Source organism: Neopsephotus bourkii, unplaced genomic scaffold, assembly GCF_033783945.1.
Source record: "Neopsephotus bourkii isolate Nb327-2 ecotype Australia unplaced genomic scaffold, CSIRO-AGI_Nbou_v1 NB_1462, whole genome shotgun sequence".
NCBI classification, from domain to species: domain Eukaryota; kingdom Metazoa; phylum Chordata; class Aves; order Psittaciformes; family Psittacidae; genus Neopsephotus; species Neopsephotus bourkii.
The window spans coordinates 341,831-358,352 of NW_026901939.1; the positions used below are offsets into that span (position 1 = coordinate 341,831).

The 16,522-nt window shown below is 46.7% G+C and overlaps 2 protein-coding genes across 3 annotated transcripts; both read left to right on the plus strand.

Annotated features, from left to right (window-relative positions):
- The first annotated feature begins 934 nt into the window (after positions 1–934).
- LOC133220641 (feather keratin 1-like) lies at positions 935–1,389 on the plus strand. Its single transcript, XM_061368891.1, has one exon. It carries the CDS (start codon positions 952–954, stop codon positions 1,270–1,272), a length of 321 nt encoding a protein of 106 aa, XP_061224875.1. The 5' UTR covers positions 935–951; the 3' UTR covers positions 1,273–1,389.
- A 3,394-nt stretch (positions 1,390–4,783) lies between these two features.
- Positions 4,784–13,193, plus strand: GTSF1 (gametocyte specific factor 1). Of its 2 annotated transcripts, none has more exons than XM_061368893.1 (7): positions 4,784–4,927; positions 7,653–7,750; positions 9,683–9,809; positions 10,059–10,145; positions 10,596–10,656; positions 11,084–11,166; positions 12,649–13,193. In XM_061368893.1, coding segments are annotated over exons 1-7 (480 nt in total). In that variant the 5' UTR covers positions 4,784–4,905; the 3' UTR covers positions 12,651–13,193. The 2 variants fall into 2 exon arrangements, with proteins under 2 accessions (XP_061224877.1, XP_061224876.1); XM_061368892.1 differs by having other exon boundaries at positions 11,078–11,166; positions 12,649–13,190.
- Positions 13,194–16,522: the final 3,329 nt, after the last annotated feature.

Below are 16,522 nucleotides of genomic sequence, written 5' to 3' on the forward strand. Positions count from 1 at the left end.
TGGCCCACCAGCCTGAGGAGTGAGCTGTCAGTCTGAGCTGACTGTTAGAGTGAGCTGGGGTAGAGGGCGAGAGGACAGAGCAAGTCCTTCTGCACGGGAACCCATGTGTAGACAGCCGGGGACTGCAACACTTGGAGTACCTGTGACCCTTCCTGAAAAAAGAGTTACAAGAGAGCCCACCAAGGAACCCCAAGCTGGGGTCCCCTGGTTGCATGGGAAGCCTTCAGCACTTGAGTGCTGTCCCCAGCACTTCTGCATTCCTGCCTCGGAAGTGCTTGACCCTCATTCCAGCATTTGGTAGGAGCGTCTCTGGCACAAAGGGCATGTCAGAAATGAGGAAATAAAGAGGAGTCAAAGAAGGAAACAAAATTACAAGCTGCGTGATTAGGAAGGATACTTTCCATTAAAGATGAGTCTGTTGGAAAATTACTGCCTGCACAGAGGCAGCCTCAGGGCTGGGGGCAGCGCAAGAGCAGTATAAAAGTAACCCCAAAGCCTTGTTCTCTCATCCACTTCTCTTACCCTGCTCTCCTTGGGACCCAGGTGAGTCTAGAGCCCTTTCTGCTTCTCATCCTTCCACAGGCTGAGATCTCAGACCAACAGACACATCAGCAGATGCCTGCTCCATCATGCCACAGCAGGACTTGGAGGTCCTTGCCATAGAAGAAGGAAGGAGGAAGACGGTCTAGCACAGAGAAGGCTGGATCTTGGCTGATGTGCATTCTGAGCTATGGGCTAGGTGGGATCTCTCTGGGCTTGGCCACTCTTGAAGGAGCACTTTGGGGCTGAGGGGAAGTTGAAGTCTATGGGTGTCCCTACAAAACCTCCAGCTCTTGTCTCAAAATTGGCTTGCCTTGAAGTCCTTGTGGTGGTGTGAGAAACTGCTACTGATAAATGTCCCTGCTCTGCTTGCCCCTGCCCTGTCCCTAGGTGAAGCTCTACCATCCAGACATGTCCTGCTACAGCCCCTGCGTGCCCTGCCAGCCCTGCGGCCCGACCCCGCTGGCCAACAGCTGCAATGAGCCCTGTGTCAGGCAGTGCCAGGACTCCACCGTCGCCATCCAGCCCTCCCCTGTGGTGGTGACCCTGCCCGGACCCATCCTCACCTCCTTCCCACAGAACACTGTTGTGGGCTCCTCCACCTCTGCTGCCGTTGGCAGCATCCTCAGCTCCGAGGGAGTGCCCATCAACTCCGGGGGCTTTGGCCTCTCTGGCTTGGGCCTCTCTGGCTTGGGCAGCCGCTTCTGCGGCAGGAGGTGCCTCCCCTGCTAAAGCTGCTGGTGGTGGCCCTGGGGAAGGGCCCAGGAACCCAGAAGATGGCACCGCACTGGGGACAGGGCCTTGGGTTGTTGCTTCCAGAGCAGCTGAGCAACCCCAGCACCACTTGCACAAGGATGGGGCCAGCCTTGTGCTCTCACACAGCATGGCCCATGCTGCTTTTTCCCTCTGCCACTCTTTCTCCCCAGAGCCGTGGAGCACAGACTCCTCTCTGCCCCTGATGCTCAATGCACCAAGATCTCCACTCACAGTGTTCTTGTTTCCCGTTTTTGCCTCATTAAAGATCTGCTGCATCCCAACCCATGCCTCTCTGTCATCCTTTGCCCTACAGACTATCTCCCAAGATGCCCAGTGAGATACATGTTCTCAGGGCTGGTTCTGGGAGGGAGTTTTTGGGGATGCTTGTGCTATAGTTGTTAACAGAATGATTGTTACCTGCCACTGCATGGTCCTTCCCTCTGTTGACACTCCAGATACCCACAGTCAGAAGGATGGGTGTTTCTCCAGGGTTATTAGTTGGCACTGGGGGGAGCACATGGAGAGCCTTCACCCTCCCCAAAGGAGGGGAGGGCTGGACACTGTGTAGTGGGCTCTCTTCAGGCACTGTCACTTGCAGGTGAGGGAGGCATCCATGACTCCTCCAGAGTCACTGTCCATCAGGCCTAGCTTTGTTAAGCCTTTGCTCAAAAATGGCCTCTTGGGCTTGGTGCACACGCTGCAGAAGGGGTGTGTGGCAACTCCCAAGCTTAGTTGAGGACCCTGGGCTGTGGAAGGCCCTGGGAGGGCAATGACCCAATAGGGACTTGAGGAGTGGATGCTGCTTTACTGGGTGGGGAGCAAAGGCTCAGGTAGAAAATGCTTCCAGAGAACAGCAGGAGTAAGAATGAGGTGATTCAGCTCACAATGTACGTCAGCATCCTACTGCCATCTCTGCTGTGGGTTTCCTGGGGAAAGTCTCTGGAGAGAAGCAGGCGGTTGTGGGCAATCGTTCTTTAAGAAGTTCTCTAAAGCACTGCTGTCACTATTAGGAGACTGCACAGAAGGTTGCAGCTGAGGAAGGGGGCTGCTGAACTGCTTCAGGACATTCCTGAACATGATGCAGGAACCTCCCAGAGCCCTAATCAGCAACAGAGACACTGGCAGCTTTCTCCACACACATCTTCGAGCCCTTTGCTAGCAAAAGCTCAAATGCAAGTCAGGAAAATGAGTTCTGCTGGAGAACAACAATACAAATGTGTTCCCCACTGGGGAGATCATCCTGTTGGAATAAGAGTTTGCTGTTGGGCAGGTGCTAATCAGTCTAAAGAGGGAACAGACACACATAGCTCAGCTTCCTTGCCAAAAAAGATGGCCATGGTCATGATGTCTTTTGAATTCACAACACATAGCCCGGAATTTGGCCGAATCTTTTCTCTGTCACCATGGTTGGAGAGCAGTCACAGCATTCAGCTGTCAGCAAATGAGGAGCTGCTTTCCTTCTGCTTGCTTTTGCTTCAAGAAAAATGAGGTGAAGATCATATGTGGAAACAAGAAAGCAGAAAGCAAGGCAAGATGCACTGCTACACAGGGTGAGCTCGGCAGAAGTCGTGTGTCATGTGCCCCACGCCCTGTCACCATCGCCCACCCTTGTATCAGCAATGTCCACTTTAGATCCTGCAGCCCAACAGACAGCTCAGGATGAGCATCTAAGACACATGTCAATCACTCCCTGACTGGGGAACACTCTGGAAATGGGGATGAAAAGGGTCATTCCTGTGTATAAACCCTTGGGTTTACATAATGGTCAGAGTTGGGTTATGATCTGCATTAGTGCACATGAGAAATACTCCACTACAAGATCATGCATGCAGGGAGACATCTCAGTCCTTTGACAGATTTAGCCCATCTCAGCCTCCTGAAAAGAGTTTAAGGTTTTACATAGTTTTGCATATAAAAGGACATGCAGAGGCAAGCCTCTGCCTGTGGTTGAGAATGTCTGTCTCTAATATCTCCATTCAAGCCTTTACTGTTCTGCTGGTGTCCTGTTATGACTCTATAAACATACTACCACTTGCATCTGATGATGATTCTGCTGTTGTTACCACCAGAGAACATAGGTAATGTCTTCAGTTACCTCTTGAAATGAAACTAGGCAGGGCAGTGTCGACACGGGAGTCACGGACAACGCAGGAACGATCAATGTGATCAGCGAATGCCAATTTATTACAAAGCTTTAACTCCTTATATACCATTTCTTACAGGCACTTACAGTGATTTGGCATATTATGATTGGATACATGTCTTGAAGACCCTTAGTGACTAACACATAATTGGTTAAGCACAGGGGTGATAACTTGACCTCAAAAGCTTGCCAACAGTCCACAGTTCTCATTAACTCAGTGAATTACAACTTCTTATCTTGCTTGCTTAAGCTTCCTCGGGCCTCTCACGGCCTTGCTGTATCTTTCAGGATTATTCAGGTTTTGCACCAATTATCCATTCTCCCGTGAGAACATCATCTCCACAGGGCAGGATCTCCTGCCAGCAAACTGTGCATTGCCAGCCTGCAGTGAAGACCTCAGAGCAGCTTCCAGTGTCTGAAGGAGGGTACAGGGATGCTGGAAAGGGACTCTTCATCAGGGTCTGTAGTGATAGGACAAGGGGTGATGGGTTCAAGCTGAAACAGGGGAAGTTCAGCTTAGATCTAAGGCCGAAGCTCTTCCCTGTGAGGGTGCTGAGGCGCTGGCACAGGGTGCCCAGAGAAGCTGTGGCTGCCCCATCCCTGGCAGTGTGCAAGGCCAGGTTGGACACAGGGGCTTGGAGCAAGCTGCTCCAGTGGAAGGGGTCCCTGCCTGTGGCAGGGGTTGGAGCCGGGGGAGCTTTAAGGTCCCCTCCAACCCAAACCATTCCATGCTATGACTCCAAACTGAAGGGACGTGTGCCGTGGTTTGCAGATCCAGATCCCTGCATCACCAACCTTCTGCTTCAAAACAAAACCATCCATTTCTGCATCCACTGAACATGTCTTTTTTTGGCTGCAAAATGAGGCAATCGTGAGGTAGAAGCAAGTGCTTTTGAACCCAGCAATGTGGAGAGGAAGCAGCAGGGATCTCTGTTTTCATTTGACAGAAAAACCTCTGGTTTTTATCACCTGCACCGCCTGTACCTGTGAGTAGGGTATAAAAACGCGGTCTCTGTTTAAAGCTGTCTCTTTGCTTAGAGCCTTTGAGGCAGGAGACCTGTGGGAACAGAAACCATTGCTCCGAAGCAATGGTGCTCAGCAGGGTTGCAGGAGGCACGGCTCCACCCTCGGCCACCTTCCAGCTCACCCTCAGCGGCACGGACACAGTCCCGTACCCTGAGAAGCAGTTTCGAGTTTTCGGCCCCTATTTGGGGCGCCGGTGGCGAGGTTGGGTCGGGAGGAGCTGTTTCTCCCCTCACGGCCTGGCCCGGGTACGGTGCCGCCGCCGGGCACAGACGCAAACCACGGCGTTGCGACGGCAACCGCTGTACGGCGGGAGGGGCCCGGCGCCGTTGCTAGGAATCAAGCGCGCAGGCGCGAAGGCAGCGAAAGGCGCGAAGCTGCGGGGCCTGAGGCGCGCTTCTGGTCTGGCCGCGTGTGCTCCGCGCTCTCAGCATCTCTTCCCCATGGAGCTGGAGGATGACTTCGGTGAGGCTCGGGATGGGATCTTGCAAGGGGAAAGGGAAGGGGAAAGAAGGGGAAGGTGGCGGCTGTTCACTGTGTGCAGGCCCCAGCCCGGCCCCGACTGGTCCGGCCCGGCCCTGCCCTGTGCAGGTAGCTCTGGGTTTGTCGCCGTGATACGTGGGTTGCCTCCACAACTCGTTACAGTTGTAGGTATGCTTTTTATTCAGCGATGAGACGCACGGGGATAATTCCTCAAAGTCATGTGTACTTAAGTGTTGTTTCCCTCTACATTTATTCTCTATATATATTGGTAAGGTTGCGCAATTCGCTTATGCATATTCATACCCTACCCACGCTTCATATTATAATGAGCTAGAAGGTTCTTTGCGCCTGCGCAGTGCCCCCTCTGGTCATGGGGAGGAGTCTCAAGATGAAGTAAACGAGCCTTTCCCCTGTGGGTCGGGGTCTTCAAGATGAAGTAAATGAGCCTTCCTCTTCTTGAACTTTTCACCTTTTAGTCTTCATGTATGGCCTTAGAGTTTGGTCGGTGTCCCAGCCATAAACCATCTGCTTCTCCCCCTTATCAGTAGATTCAGGTGTCTGCTTTTCATTGTCAATAGAACCAGGTGTTTGCTTTTCCTTATCAATAGTTAGTGCCTTTGTTCTGATTAGTAGGCATGATAGGTACAGACAATACTTTGTTTAAGCAAGCGAATTCCTCTGACACCCTTGTACAACCCTCTTGTACATTGGTCAACCCTCTGCATCAGCTGGGCTTTGTGTGGAGCCAAGTAGGCTCCAGTGGGTTGTTGATTATTTTACCTAGGGCAGTCTTATATGTGGTTACCACTCTGGTAGCCATGTAATACTGGTAATCCATGCTTCAGGTGTAGACTTAAGGAAGTATCTGGACAAAGTGACTTAATTTGGTTAAAGCATTGCTCCCATCTGTGCTGTGGTCTCAGCTGACTCCAGACACATTTTTAGGATTGTTGTGGATTTGGGTGTGCAGGCAATAGGGTTAGGAGCAGGTATCCCCTTCAATCATGGCATTGCTGTGGTGCTGGAGAGGCTCTGCTCATTTACAGCCTTGTGTTAATTGCATCTCTTTACCTCATCAGGCCAACTCCTTTGCTTGTTTTTGTGTGTGTTTTATGTAATATGGTGAAAGCTTTCCTTTTCCTCTTACACTTGTCTGTATCTCCTTCCTTTTCCTGGTAGTGCACTTGGTCTGATTTGTGTTGAGCTGCTTCAAGACAGAAACCACTTCTGATTGCTCTTCCAGGGACAGTGGAATCAGCACACAGCTTGTCAGTCCTTCTGAATGGTGGAATCTTTAGCTTTCAGCTGTTCTCAATGACCTGAAGTGGCTAATAGAAATGAGAGGTGCTCACAGGTAGCAGAGCTGGCTGCAGCAGGACTGCACAGCTGAGATGGAAAGAAGGATTGGGTCTGTCCTTCCTTTGTACTGGCTCAGGCTTACAACTTTTATCTTGTGGCTCACAACAGAAAGTCTGCGCATTGTGACTGGTGAAGCAGCATCTTCCCTGCCCATGGGAGACGGGTTGGAACTAGATGATCTTTAAGGTCTCTTCCAACACAAACCATTCTAAGATTCTATGATCTTAACTGGCTGTCAGCCTGTAGGCTGATAACAGTTCCCTGACCTGGCTGTTGAGACAACTGAGCACCAATGCATGTGTAAGAGAAGGGGATGTGATGGCAGGGAAGAGGCTAAACAGCAGCAGGCTGTACTTGGGTCTGTTTAAGATACCAGGTGAGCAAATCCTAAGTGTGCTAAAAGCACTGTGCAAAAAGAGTGCCAGAGGAGAAATGATGGAAGAAGCCAGGTCTGTTTCCCTGGTGTGTACCCCTCAAGCAGACCCACAGGCAGCAAAAGGCACTTATGTTTCCTTCTGGTTGCCCCTCTTCTCCACTAAGAACATGGAAATGTGTTCTTTCCATAGATATATTAATATTTATATTTTAATTTAAGTATTCAAGGCCAGGTTGGACAGGGCTTGGAGCAACCTGGTCTAGTGGAAGGCACCCCTGCTCATGACAGGGGGTTGGAACTGGATGAACTTTAAGGTCTCAAGTAATTCTAGGGTTCTGTGAATATATTTTATCTAGAGATAGATAAAAATCTGTATCATGTATGCCTGCACTCACGCTGCTTCACTGTTCAGTATCTGCGTTCTTAGGTATTTAGTTGCTTTAGTAGCATTTCAGCTCCTAAATAATTGCATGACTTCTGAAGAAGTTCCTTTACAAGGCCCATGCCCCACATGAGGCACACTGCTTCCTTGGAAATGAAACAAAATTTCCGGGTGTTCTTCATCCAGCAGAAAGTTGTTTCAGGCTGACAGTGCTCCTGGAGGGCATGTCGTCATCCTACTGATTCTCCTCTAAGATAGCTGGAAAAGTAGTGCTGTTTTCATTTGCTTTGAGTAAGTGTGGTTACCTGCCTAATATGGTAACTTAAAGGGTTGTTATGCTCAGTGCTCAGTGACAGACTGTTCTCTCTCTGTTTTGACTAACATCCCAGTCACAGAAACTTCAAAATGAATTTGGTTATGCAAAACAGGTGCCTGCCTTAATGAATGATTTCAAACTAAGAACAACCGGTTTAACTCCTTAAGATCACAGCCCTGAGGTGATGGTATGTTTTTTCCCCACTTTGCTGTGTTAGTGACCCTAAATCTTTTCTTCCTAACCATTTTTTTTTTCTCCTCTTCCATTCTACTAGATGTTTTGGATCCAGAGAGATTAATACAATGTCCATATAATAAGCATCATCAAATCAGAGCCTGTCGGTTTCCCTATCACCTGGTAAAGTGTAGGAAGGTAAGCTGGACTGCCAGACCTGTAATTCTGTGCCTGTGAATATGACGTGCATGTTCTGATTCTTATTGCATTTTCTTGCTGGCTGCTGTAAGTTTCTGACAAATAGCCTTGTTTAGCCTTTGTTTCATAACATATTTGATTAGTAATAGCTTCAAGCACGTGTTAATTTACCCATGACCAGTGTGGCTTTGTTGAAAGGAGGTAGAGATTCTTCATGGTCAGGTCAAGGAGGAAACTCTGCTCTCTTCCAGCAGCTCACATGGAGGTTAGATACATTTTTCCTCTAAGCTGAAGAGAGAACTCGGTCTGAGTTATGTGACCTGCTTCTGGCTCATTGGAGTGGAAGTGTTGTGATGTTGAAATTCACTCTTGAAGTGCTGGAAATGCAGCTGCGAACAGGGTTAGGATTTTTTTTGTCTTGCTAGTAACTATTTAAGTGCATCTGTCAGAAACTGTACTTCCTGAGCTTAGCACATATGGGAGAGGGCTTTTCCCCTTCCCATCTTTTAGCCAGAATTTAAATAGAAATCATTTAATAGGAAACATTCCTTCCTCTCTTCTCCTCTGTTGTCCTCATGGCTTATTTACTTTAAACCTGCAAGTTCTGGCATCTGACTGAGCATGAGGTTTTGCTGATACCTTTCAAAACCCAATTGTTCCTTGTTAGGTTTACCAATGTAACCTTGACAATGTGTTTTTAAAATAGTGTAACAGTGCTGTGTCTTGCAGTTAAGGTATAGTTGTTTGGGAGATGTCCTGGTATCAATACTTATAAACAATTCATTTTTGTGAAACTACAGCCTTAAAAAATATTAACTAACTAGTGAAAGCGGGGGACAGAACTAAGTGGCAAGTACCTCCATCATTCCAACCAGTAAAGGGGGCTGAAATTTTCCTTGTTGATCCCCTGAAGATTTTGGCAGAAATGTGCATGTGACTTAGGTGAACAGTGTTGGCAAGGGAACTTTGAACCCCGGTGGGTTTGTCCTTGTGTTCCATAACTGCTGAGCAGACAGTTTTGGCAAGCTTACCTAGTTAGGAGGACGATGTGGGATAGTGGTCACCAGTCAGACACAGTAGGTGGCTCAGTAATTAGCAGAAGAAGGGCTGAGGGATTATCATCTGATCCATCTGAAGATGCTACTGTTTTCTTTGTAGTGGCAAGCGTCTGGGTGGAGATTGGCCTTCTTACTTGGTAGCTGGTTGAATTTCCTTTGCATGCTCCATGCATAAAATCTAATTAGGTGTTTCCAACTGCCTCAGCTTCCCATTGCTTGTGCAGAATGTAGACATGCCACACAAATGGGGACACTCCAAGCAGAGCAAGTTGAATCCTTTCAGTTTGAACTACATTAGCATTGAAAAGCTTTGGCTGCGTGGCAAGAATAGCTTGCTCAAGCTAATTGAAGCAAATGATGGGCACATGAAGACATAGCAACCCTGGCTGTATTGGCTGGGTAATGACAGACACCTTGGATGTGCCTGCAGCTTGTGCTGCAGTCACGTATTGGTGGTAGTGAGGAGACACTGCCTGGAGCAGCATCAGCACAAGGCACTTCTGCCTCCTTATCTGCCTTGGGTGAAAGCCTGTTCCCTGACCAGCAGAGCATCTCTCCCCTACTGTTATGAAAATAGTTTCATCTGTGCTTTAAACCGTGCAGACATATTGCCAGCATTGCAGCAAACTCTAGGAAGTTTAGCTGAGGGTATGTTTCATTTCAGTCAACTCAATGGTGGCTCAGTTTCTCAGTGAATTGTGTTTTAAAGAACAGTCATGTTAATTCCCCCTTCCTTGTTTAGTCTTTATTTTTTATTTCTTTTAAAAGCAACATCACAAATATCCTTGAGGTGTGGTTTTTTTTTTCTATGGATTAGCAAGAGATAAATGAACTTGAGAGATATGGCACATGATTTTGGTTTTCTCTTCTCTAGAGCTACCCCAAAGTTGCAAAAGAATTGGCCACGTGCCCCTTCAACGCTCGCCATCTAGTTCCTCGAGCTGACCTCAGCGATCATATAACGAAGTGCAATGACAGAGGGTTCATTGAGCAAGATGTAGGTAAGAGAACCACTTGAGCTTAGAGAAGTTTGGTCATCCTGGGGACATAAAAGTCTCTTGTTTGTAAGGACAGCTCATAGAAAGACCAGAAAGTGGAAGTCAAATTATTGCCCATAGTTTTGTGTGGCACAGCAGCTTTGGGAAAACTTGAGTCTAAAGCCAAGAGGTGTTTTACAACTTGATCCAAAGCATTTAATGCCTCTAAAGCAGGACTGACTGCTAGTCACTGAGTTTTCTCTCTTCCTGAAGTGAATCAGTCCTCTGACTTCAAGAAGGATCAGATGAATGCTGTGAGCATGTGGCAGGCACCTCCGTGTGATGAAGACTGGGAAGCAGGTGAGGAACTTCCCCATCTGCCACACCTCTGCCTTCTCCTTGGTCCTGTCCTTCAGCTCTACTTGTGACAGTGTGAAACTAGAGATGCTGTTCACTTGGGTCTCACTTGTAGGACACCTTGCTTATGCTCTTTCTTAAACTCATGCGTCTCTTCACCCAGCAGGCTTTTCTTGGTGTAGAGAACTATTCAACATACCTGCCATAACTGATATATTTCCAAACCTCTGCTCCTTCTCAGCCTCCTAAGGTTTTGTATCTTATGTGCAGTGATGATAATGGAAACTTGATAACCTTTATGCTCCTCAGTTAAATGACTGTGAAGCAGACACATTCATCATTAGATCAACCTTTGCTCCCTCTTGAACATGTAGAAATATGACAGATATTCCTGGTCTGAGGGTGGTTGCTGGAGTTTTAGTTCTGAGCCATGATATCTGTTCCCTTTTGCAGAATTGCTGGAGCAGTCGGAGTCTCCTTTTATTTGGGGCTTGTGCAACTCTGGCATAAACAGGTAGGGAATATGAGTTTGATTCCTTACAATAATGTTTTCTATAGAGGGATATTGCAGCCTGCTCCCAATCCAGCTTTGATGATATGACGTGGGCTGACTTTGCTTAGTGTTTGTCTAAGCCACTGTGCAGCAACAGTAATGCACTTGACAGCTCTGCAGGTCTGTACGAGCTCAACCATGATCTGTCTCTCCTTCCCTAAAGGGTGACAACAGTTCTACCTGGTTTCACTTGTTGCACTTCTTGGAAAACTTCCTAGTGTTCAGAGCATATATATATATATTAATATAAGCATATATTCTTCTAAGCACCACCACCTCCAAGTGACAAAGTACCATCCCCTTATGTCCCTGCTCTCCTCCATGCTGTTGTAAAATGCATACATTTGATCATCTGTCAGGAGAAGTAACTGTAGTATTTCAGTTCCAGGACCACCTCTGAGCAAAAGAATTGCTTGCCTTCAAGAGTACGTGCCCCTGAGTCCTTCCCATACGCTGTATCATGGAAAGTCTGTAAGTATTATCCGTTAATTCTGTAGATGGTGACAGTTGCTGTAATCTCTGGCTGCAGTAGTGCTGCGTGGGCAGGAGGGGTAGTGTATAACACTTGCCTTCTTGAGAGCAAATCCTGAGAGAATCTGGTGTGTCGTTGTTCAAGCCCAGGCAGTAACTCAGAGCAGGGTAAAACTAAGACTGCTTAAACCAGGACTACTTGGTGAGAGGGTGTGGGAACAAATTGCATCTGGAAGTGGGAAGGAGCTTCCCCTGTTTTAGTGTCTGATGCTGAAGTCACAGACGGTTATTTGCTATTAACTACAAAGCAGAAGCTTAAAGATGCTTTGGGGAGTGGCTGTCTTGTTTCCTACTTGGAGCAGCTAACTAAACCTGGTACCTGGGGGGCTTTGTAAGCATGGCTTCTGCAGAAGTCAGTGACTCCAGTTGCCATAGTGTCAGGCTGAATCTGCCAAACCAAACTGGAATGTCACTTGTAGATAACTGTCCTTGGTTGCCAGATCTTCCTCCAAGTATTTGTTTTGTAAGTTACCTTCATCTTCATTTGGTGACTGTTACTGAGTAGATGGACTGATAAATTTACCCATCACCAGTTCAGAGCCCTTCCCTCCTCTGACTGCAGTGAGTAGTTAGCAGTAGTTAACTGTGAAGTTGTTCCAGTGATTTGGAAAAAGCAGAACTCTTGTGAAGTGGTGATAGATTTCAGGAGGTGGGAGTTTAAGTAGAGGAGGTAGGGTCTGATTAAGTTCCTAATCAAAGAACTGACAGTGGGAAACAGAACAGTACAAGGGGGTTGCACATATCCCTAAAATCTTGCCCCTTAGCTTGATGCTTTAAAACAAGTGTGTGTTTGAAAAGAGGCCCTTTCAGAGTTGTGTTTTGTGCTAATTGTAAAAGAGAGGCTGTAATTATGCTGGGCCAAAGGGGAGAGAGGAAATGCCCTGCAAAAGTGGCAGGTATGTGTGAATTCAGGCCTTGGCACAGCAGGAACTATTGGAGTCCTATTTTGATGGAAGTCATGAACCACACAACAGTGATTTGCAGGAATTTCTACCCTGCACCCATAAGCATGTCTTGCATCTGCAAAGCAACACTCTCTGCTGCTGTTCTCAGGAGTGTATGGTGCCAAGCGTGGTTTCTGTGGGACTTCTACTGGACATACCTGAGAACATTTGGTTGTTTGCTGGGGAGGTGCAGAAAGCTTTCTCTGCAGGAGGCTTTCTAATGTCATAACATGTAGTCATTTGAGGGCCTGTTGCAGCCTGGAGACCATAGAGTTCTGAGAGCTTCTTCAGCCTGCAAGGAGGCTGAGACTTCCTACTGTGTAATGTTGAATTAAAACCATCTGGATCGGCCAAAGCTGGAAGAGTTTTTTTGCCTGCGCATGCACTTTTTGCTTGTTATTTTGTCAGCATCTGAGTTTGTCCACATAGGGTATGGGAAGTGCGTAGTTTGGGTTTTAAACTACATTGTCATTTACAGAGACTTCTGCCTTCGTTGAAAACATCCTGATCACGCCTTTGAAGCTTCAGGCCTTGACTTTGTCACAAGTGAGCCCGTGGTGCTTCAGGTCATATGTTAATGGGAACCCTCTGTGACTTCTTTACAATATGAGTAATACCAAGCAGGGGAAGTTTAAAGAGTACACCTAAGTACTCATCTAGTTTCCATTAGAGTTTTAAAGTTTTCTAACACATAAAACATGTTTGAGGTTCTAACATAACCGGTCTCTGTTGGGGAGGGTGGAGGCAGGAATAGTTTAAGTCACTCAGAATACTTATCTGGGTCTGTGTAAATGTTTGGCTTAAGCAGTGTATTTCTAAAAGCAGATGCAAAGTTAAAAACGGGATCTAAATATACAAAGAATTAAGAAACTACATCTGGTGTTTGTTGAGCAAGAAATGCTTTTCAGATTTTGAAAAGTATGTTCCTGAAAGTACTGGATTTTTCCCATTTGTATTCCTACCAGTGTAACACAACACATGTGGAACAGAATGTACAAAATCAGGCTTATTTTATTTTAAAGTTCAGTTCTATTGAGGTTCTTGTTGGTAATTTAGAATAAAAAGGTTATGAATACTCTTGGACTCATTCTAAAATTCATCTGCAGTGCTTTGTTAGACTCTTTGTTCTGCTGAATAAAGAAATGCCTCCACAGTAAACCTTCCACTCAGCCTTTATTTGATTTTCCTTTTGCCACTTCAAATGAAAGTGGTGGCAAATGTCAGCTTCTGGATTGGCTGCAGTAGCTTATTTGCAGGATTTGTGGGCCAGAGCATTGTAATTTTAGATAGATGCCATAATTGGGCTCCATTATCCTAATCTCATTTAATTGCCAGTTGGTGAAGGGCTTAGTGCAGTAACTACCTGCTTTTGGTTGGGTCTGCACTGCAGAGGAAGTGCAGAGAAGGGCTTGGAAGGTCATGGTTGTGACTGCACAACATCCCCTGGCCGTAGTAATTGGGGGATAGGGACCACAAGAAGTGGATTTGTCTTGTAAGGTGGGTGCTACCAACACATGATAGAGCTCTGAGATCTGAAATCCCATATTCTCAATCTCCTTAAGCATGTCCTGCATGTGCTGCTGCCTTTGAAGAGCAGGAAACCTATCATTTTACTGTTCCCTGCAGTTATTTGGGAGGGTTGGGGAAAGTGATTAACAGGCTTCAAGGGTGTAAAACACAGAGATGACCCTCCTCCAGCATTATGACTATGTAAAACCCCAATATTGTGTATCACTGGGCTGTCAGCTCCTTCTGCTTGTTTCGTATTCACCACAGGACAAGGAATATTTTCAGCAGTATGCCAAACAGCAGCTACTCCAAGGTGGCAGAGTGAGGACTTTCATGTGACTATCACTATGGTCACAGCCACAATATTCCTGTGTTAGGCTCTAGTGATGGGTAGGCTGGGTGGTGCTGGAACCTTTACCCCCTTCCCTAGAGGCTAGATGTGGCCCTTGCCAGGAGAAGTTCATGGGATGCAGGGAATTACCAGCCCCTTCTGGTCTGCCAGGGAGGGGTTTGGAGCATGTACTTACTTCAACCTCAGTTTCTTGGAAGCTCAGCAGTGCCTGTGCTTGCTCTGAGCACTTCGGTGAGTGCATCCTGCCTGCTGGGCCATTTCTGCCTTGTCTGGGCTACCAGTGTTGTGGCAACAGGGCTGGTCTGACTAGAAATGCCTATGGATATCTGAGATAGGAATGGTTGTCAGCAGCTGTCACTTGTGACTCAGAGAAGAGGCATTTTTTCCCTTGAGGCACAGATTCCTGGACACACTGGAATTCCTTGTTGTTGCTCCTGGTACCCTCTTAGGTTTGTTCAGACTACTGTGTAACCAAATCCTAAATGTGCTAACAGCCTGTGCAGAAAGAGGGGCAGAGCAGAAAGGATGGAAGAAGACAGGTCTGGCTCCATGATGTGTACCCCACAGGCAGCACAGGGCACCCATGTCTTCCTCTGGCTGCCTCTCAGAATATGGAAATGTGGGCTTTCCACAGAAATAGTAATATGTGTATTTTAACATAAATAATATATACATTATATACTATGTATAATATATAATATATATAAAATACATTCTAATATATTATAAATAATATTTTAAAGTAAGTGTTGAAAGTCAGGTTGGACAGGGCTTTGGAGCAACCTGCTCTAGTGGAAGGTGACCCTGCCTGTGGCAGAGGGTTGGAACTGGATGAGCTTTGACATTCCAACACAAACCATTCAGTGATTCCATGATAAAATTCTTACACAGTATTACTGTGAAGACATGACACCGTCACCTTTGCATTATGTCACAGCTTACAAAGAGGTATTTTTCTTCTACTGTTGAGACATTTGATTACTATAGTAACAGGTAGTGTTACTACTGGTTTTGCCTCATGCTACAGATGTTGCTTTTTGCATTCTTTGCTGGATGTTTTGGCATTTAATAAGTGGTTTGTAGCTGTGGGGAACTTGAATGACTGCAACCCAAAACATAAATTGCAAGAGAAAGATGATCTTCCACACCTTCCATACTAAAAGATGCAACCTGGGCTACTCCACATGAACCCTTTCCCTGCTGGTGCCTTCTCTGCAGAGCCCCCTCTTCTCTCCGTCCATTCTCAGTGAACTGGGAAGGAAATCAACCCTGCATTTCCTATCTCCATTCTCCTCATTGCACACTTTCTCCCTCCATATGCAGGACATTCCTGGTTTATGCCTCCCTGCATGTTTCCATCTGGTTCCACACTCCCCCTCCTCATGGTAACCAAAACAGCCACCTCTCCCTTTGGTGGAGGCTTCAGTGTCTGCCACTACACACCTTCCTGGACGGGCAAACAGTGGGAGAGATAGCAGGAGGAAAGACTTGGGTCACTCAGCTGCCTCCTCTAGTGTCCCCTTTGGCTGGAGGTTTTCCTTCCTTTTGCTGCCAATGTGCTTATACAAGCCCTTCTTATCCCTCACTAGTTTCAGTGTCAGCTGAGCTTTGTCCTTCATTATCCATTCCTCCAAGGGGAGCTGATCCCATTCCCACTTCCTGTAAAACTTCCTCTTCACATCTGAGCTCAGGCAGGGGTTCCTCACTTGGCCAAGGCAGCTTATGCCTACCTGTCTCAATACCAGGAATACTGGGATGTGTCCAGCTTGTTGAGGTACCTGAGCACATTGCATGTTAGCCAAGGTAAAAACCTCCATTTGGTTGAAAAGAGATCATCTTTATTCCCATCACATGAATCACATCATGTCCCACCCTTGCCCCTTCACATATAAAATACTGGTAAAAAGGGCTGTTTTTTTCCAGAGGCAAGTTAATTTCCAGTATCCTCTCATGAGAACAGTTCATCCAACAGCTGGGATACTTGCCATGCCACATGAGTTCAGAAACAACTCTGTTGAGGGAAATGTGGTCTTCAGGGAGAAAGAAAACTACAGAGAGCCACAGCAGCAGTATCTGTAAAGATACAAGGGTTTCAGCTCTGTCTTATTTCATGTTAGCAGGCATCCTGAGCCTATCTGTGCTCCTGCTGTACTGACAGAAGCTTTGAGGGTTTTACATGTCTGACACAGCACAGATGCCCTTGTACATCATTTTGGACTTAAAATGTAGTACAGATCTGTTGAAGTCATCAAATCCAGTTACCCAGCTAGTTCCTTCAAGCCCCACACCACCTCTAGACAGTGAATAGCAAGGACACTGCTTACAAAGGGGAAATCGGCCTACACGAGTAGATGGAGACCCGAAAAGGGCAAAATAAACAGAGAAATGTAGTAAAATGACAACACAGTTTCAAAACCAGGAAACAAAAAATCCAGTTCCAATTATTTTATGGCTCCTACTACAAGCCAAATATAGGAAACAAATTGGCTGA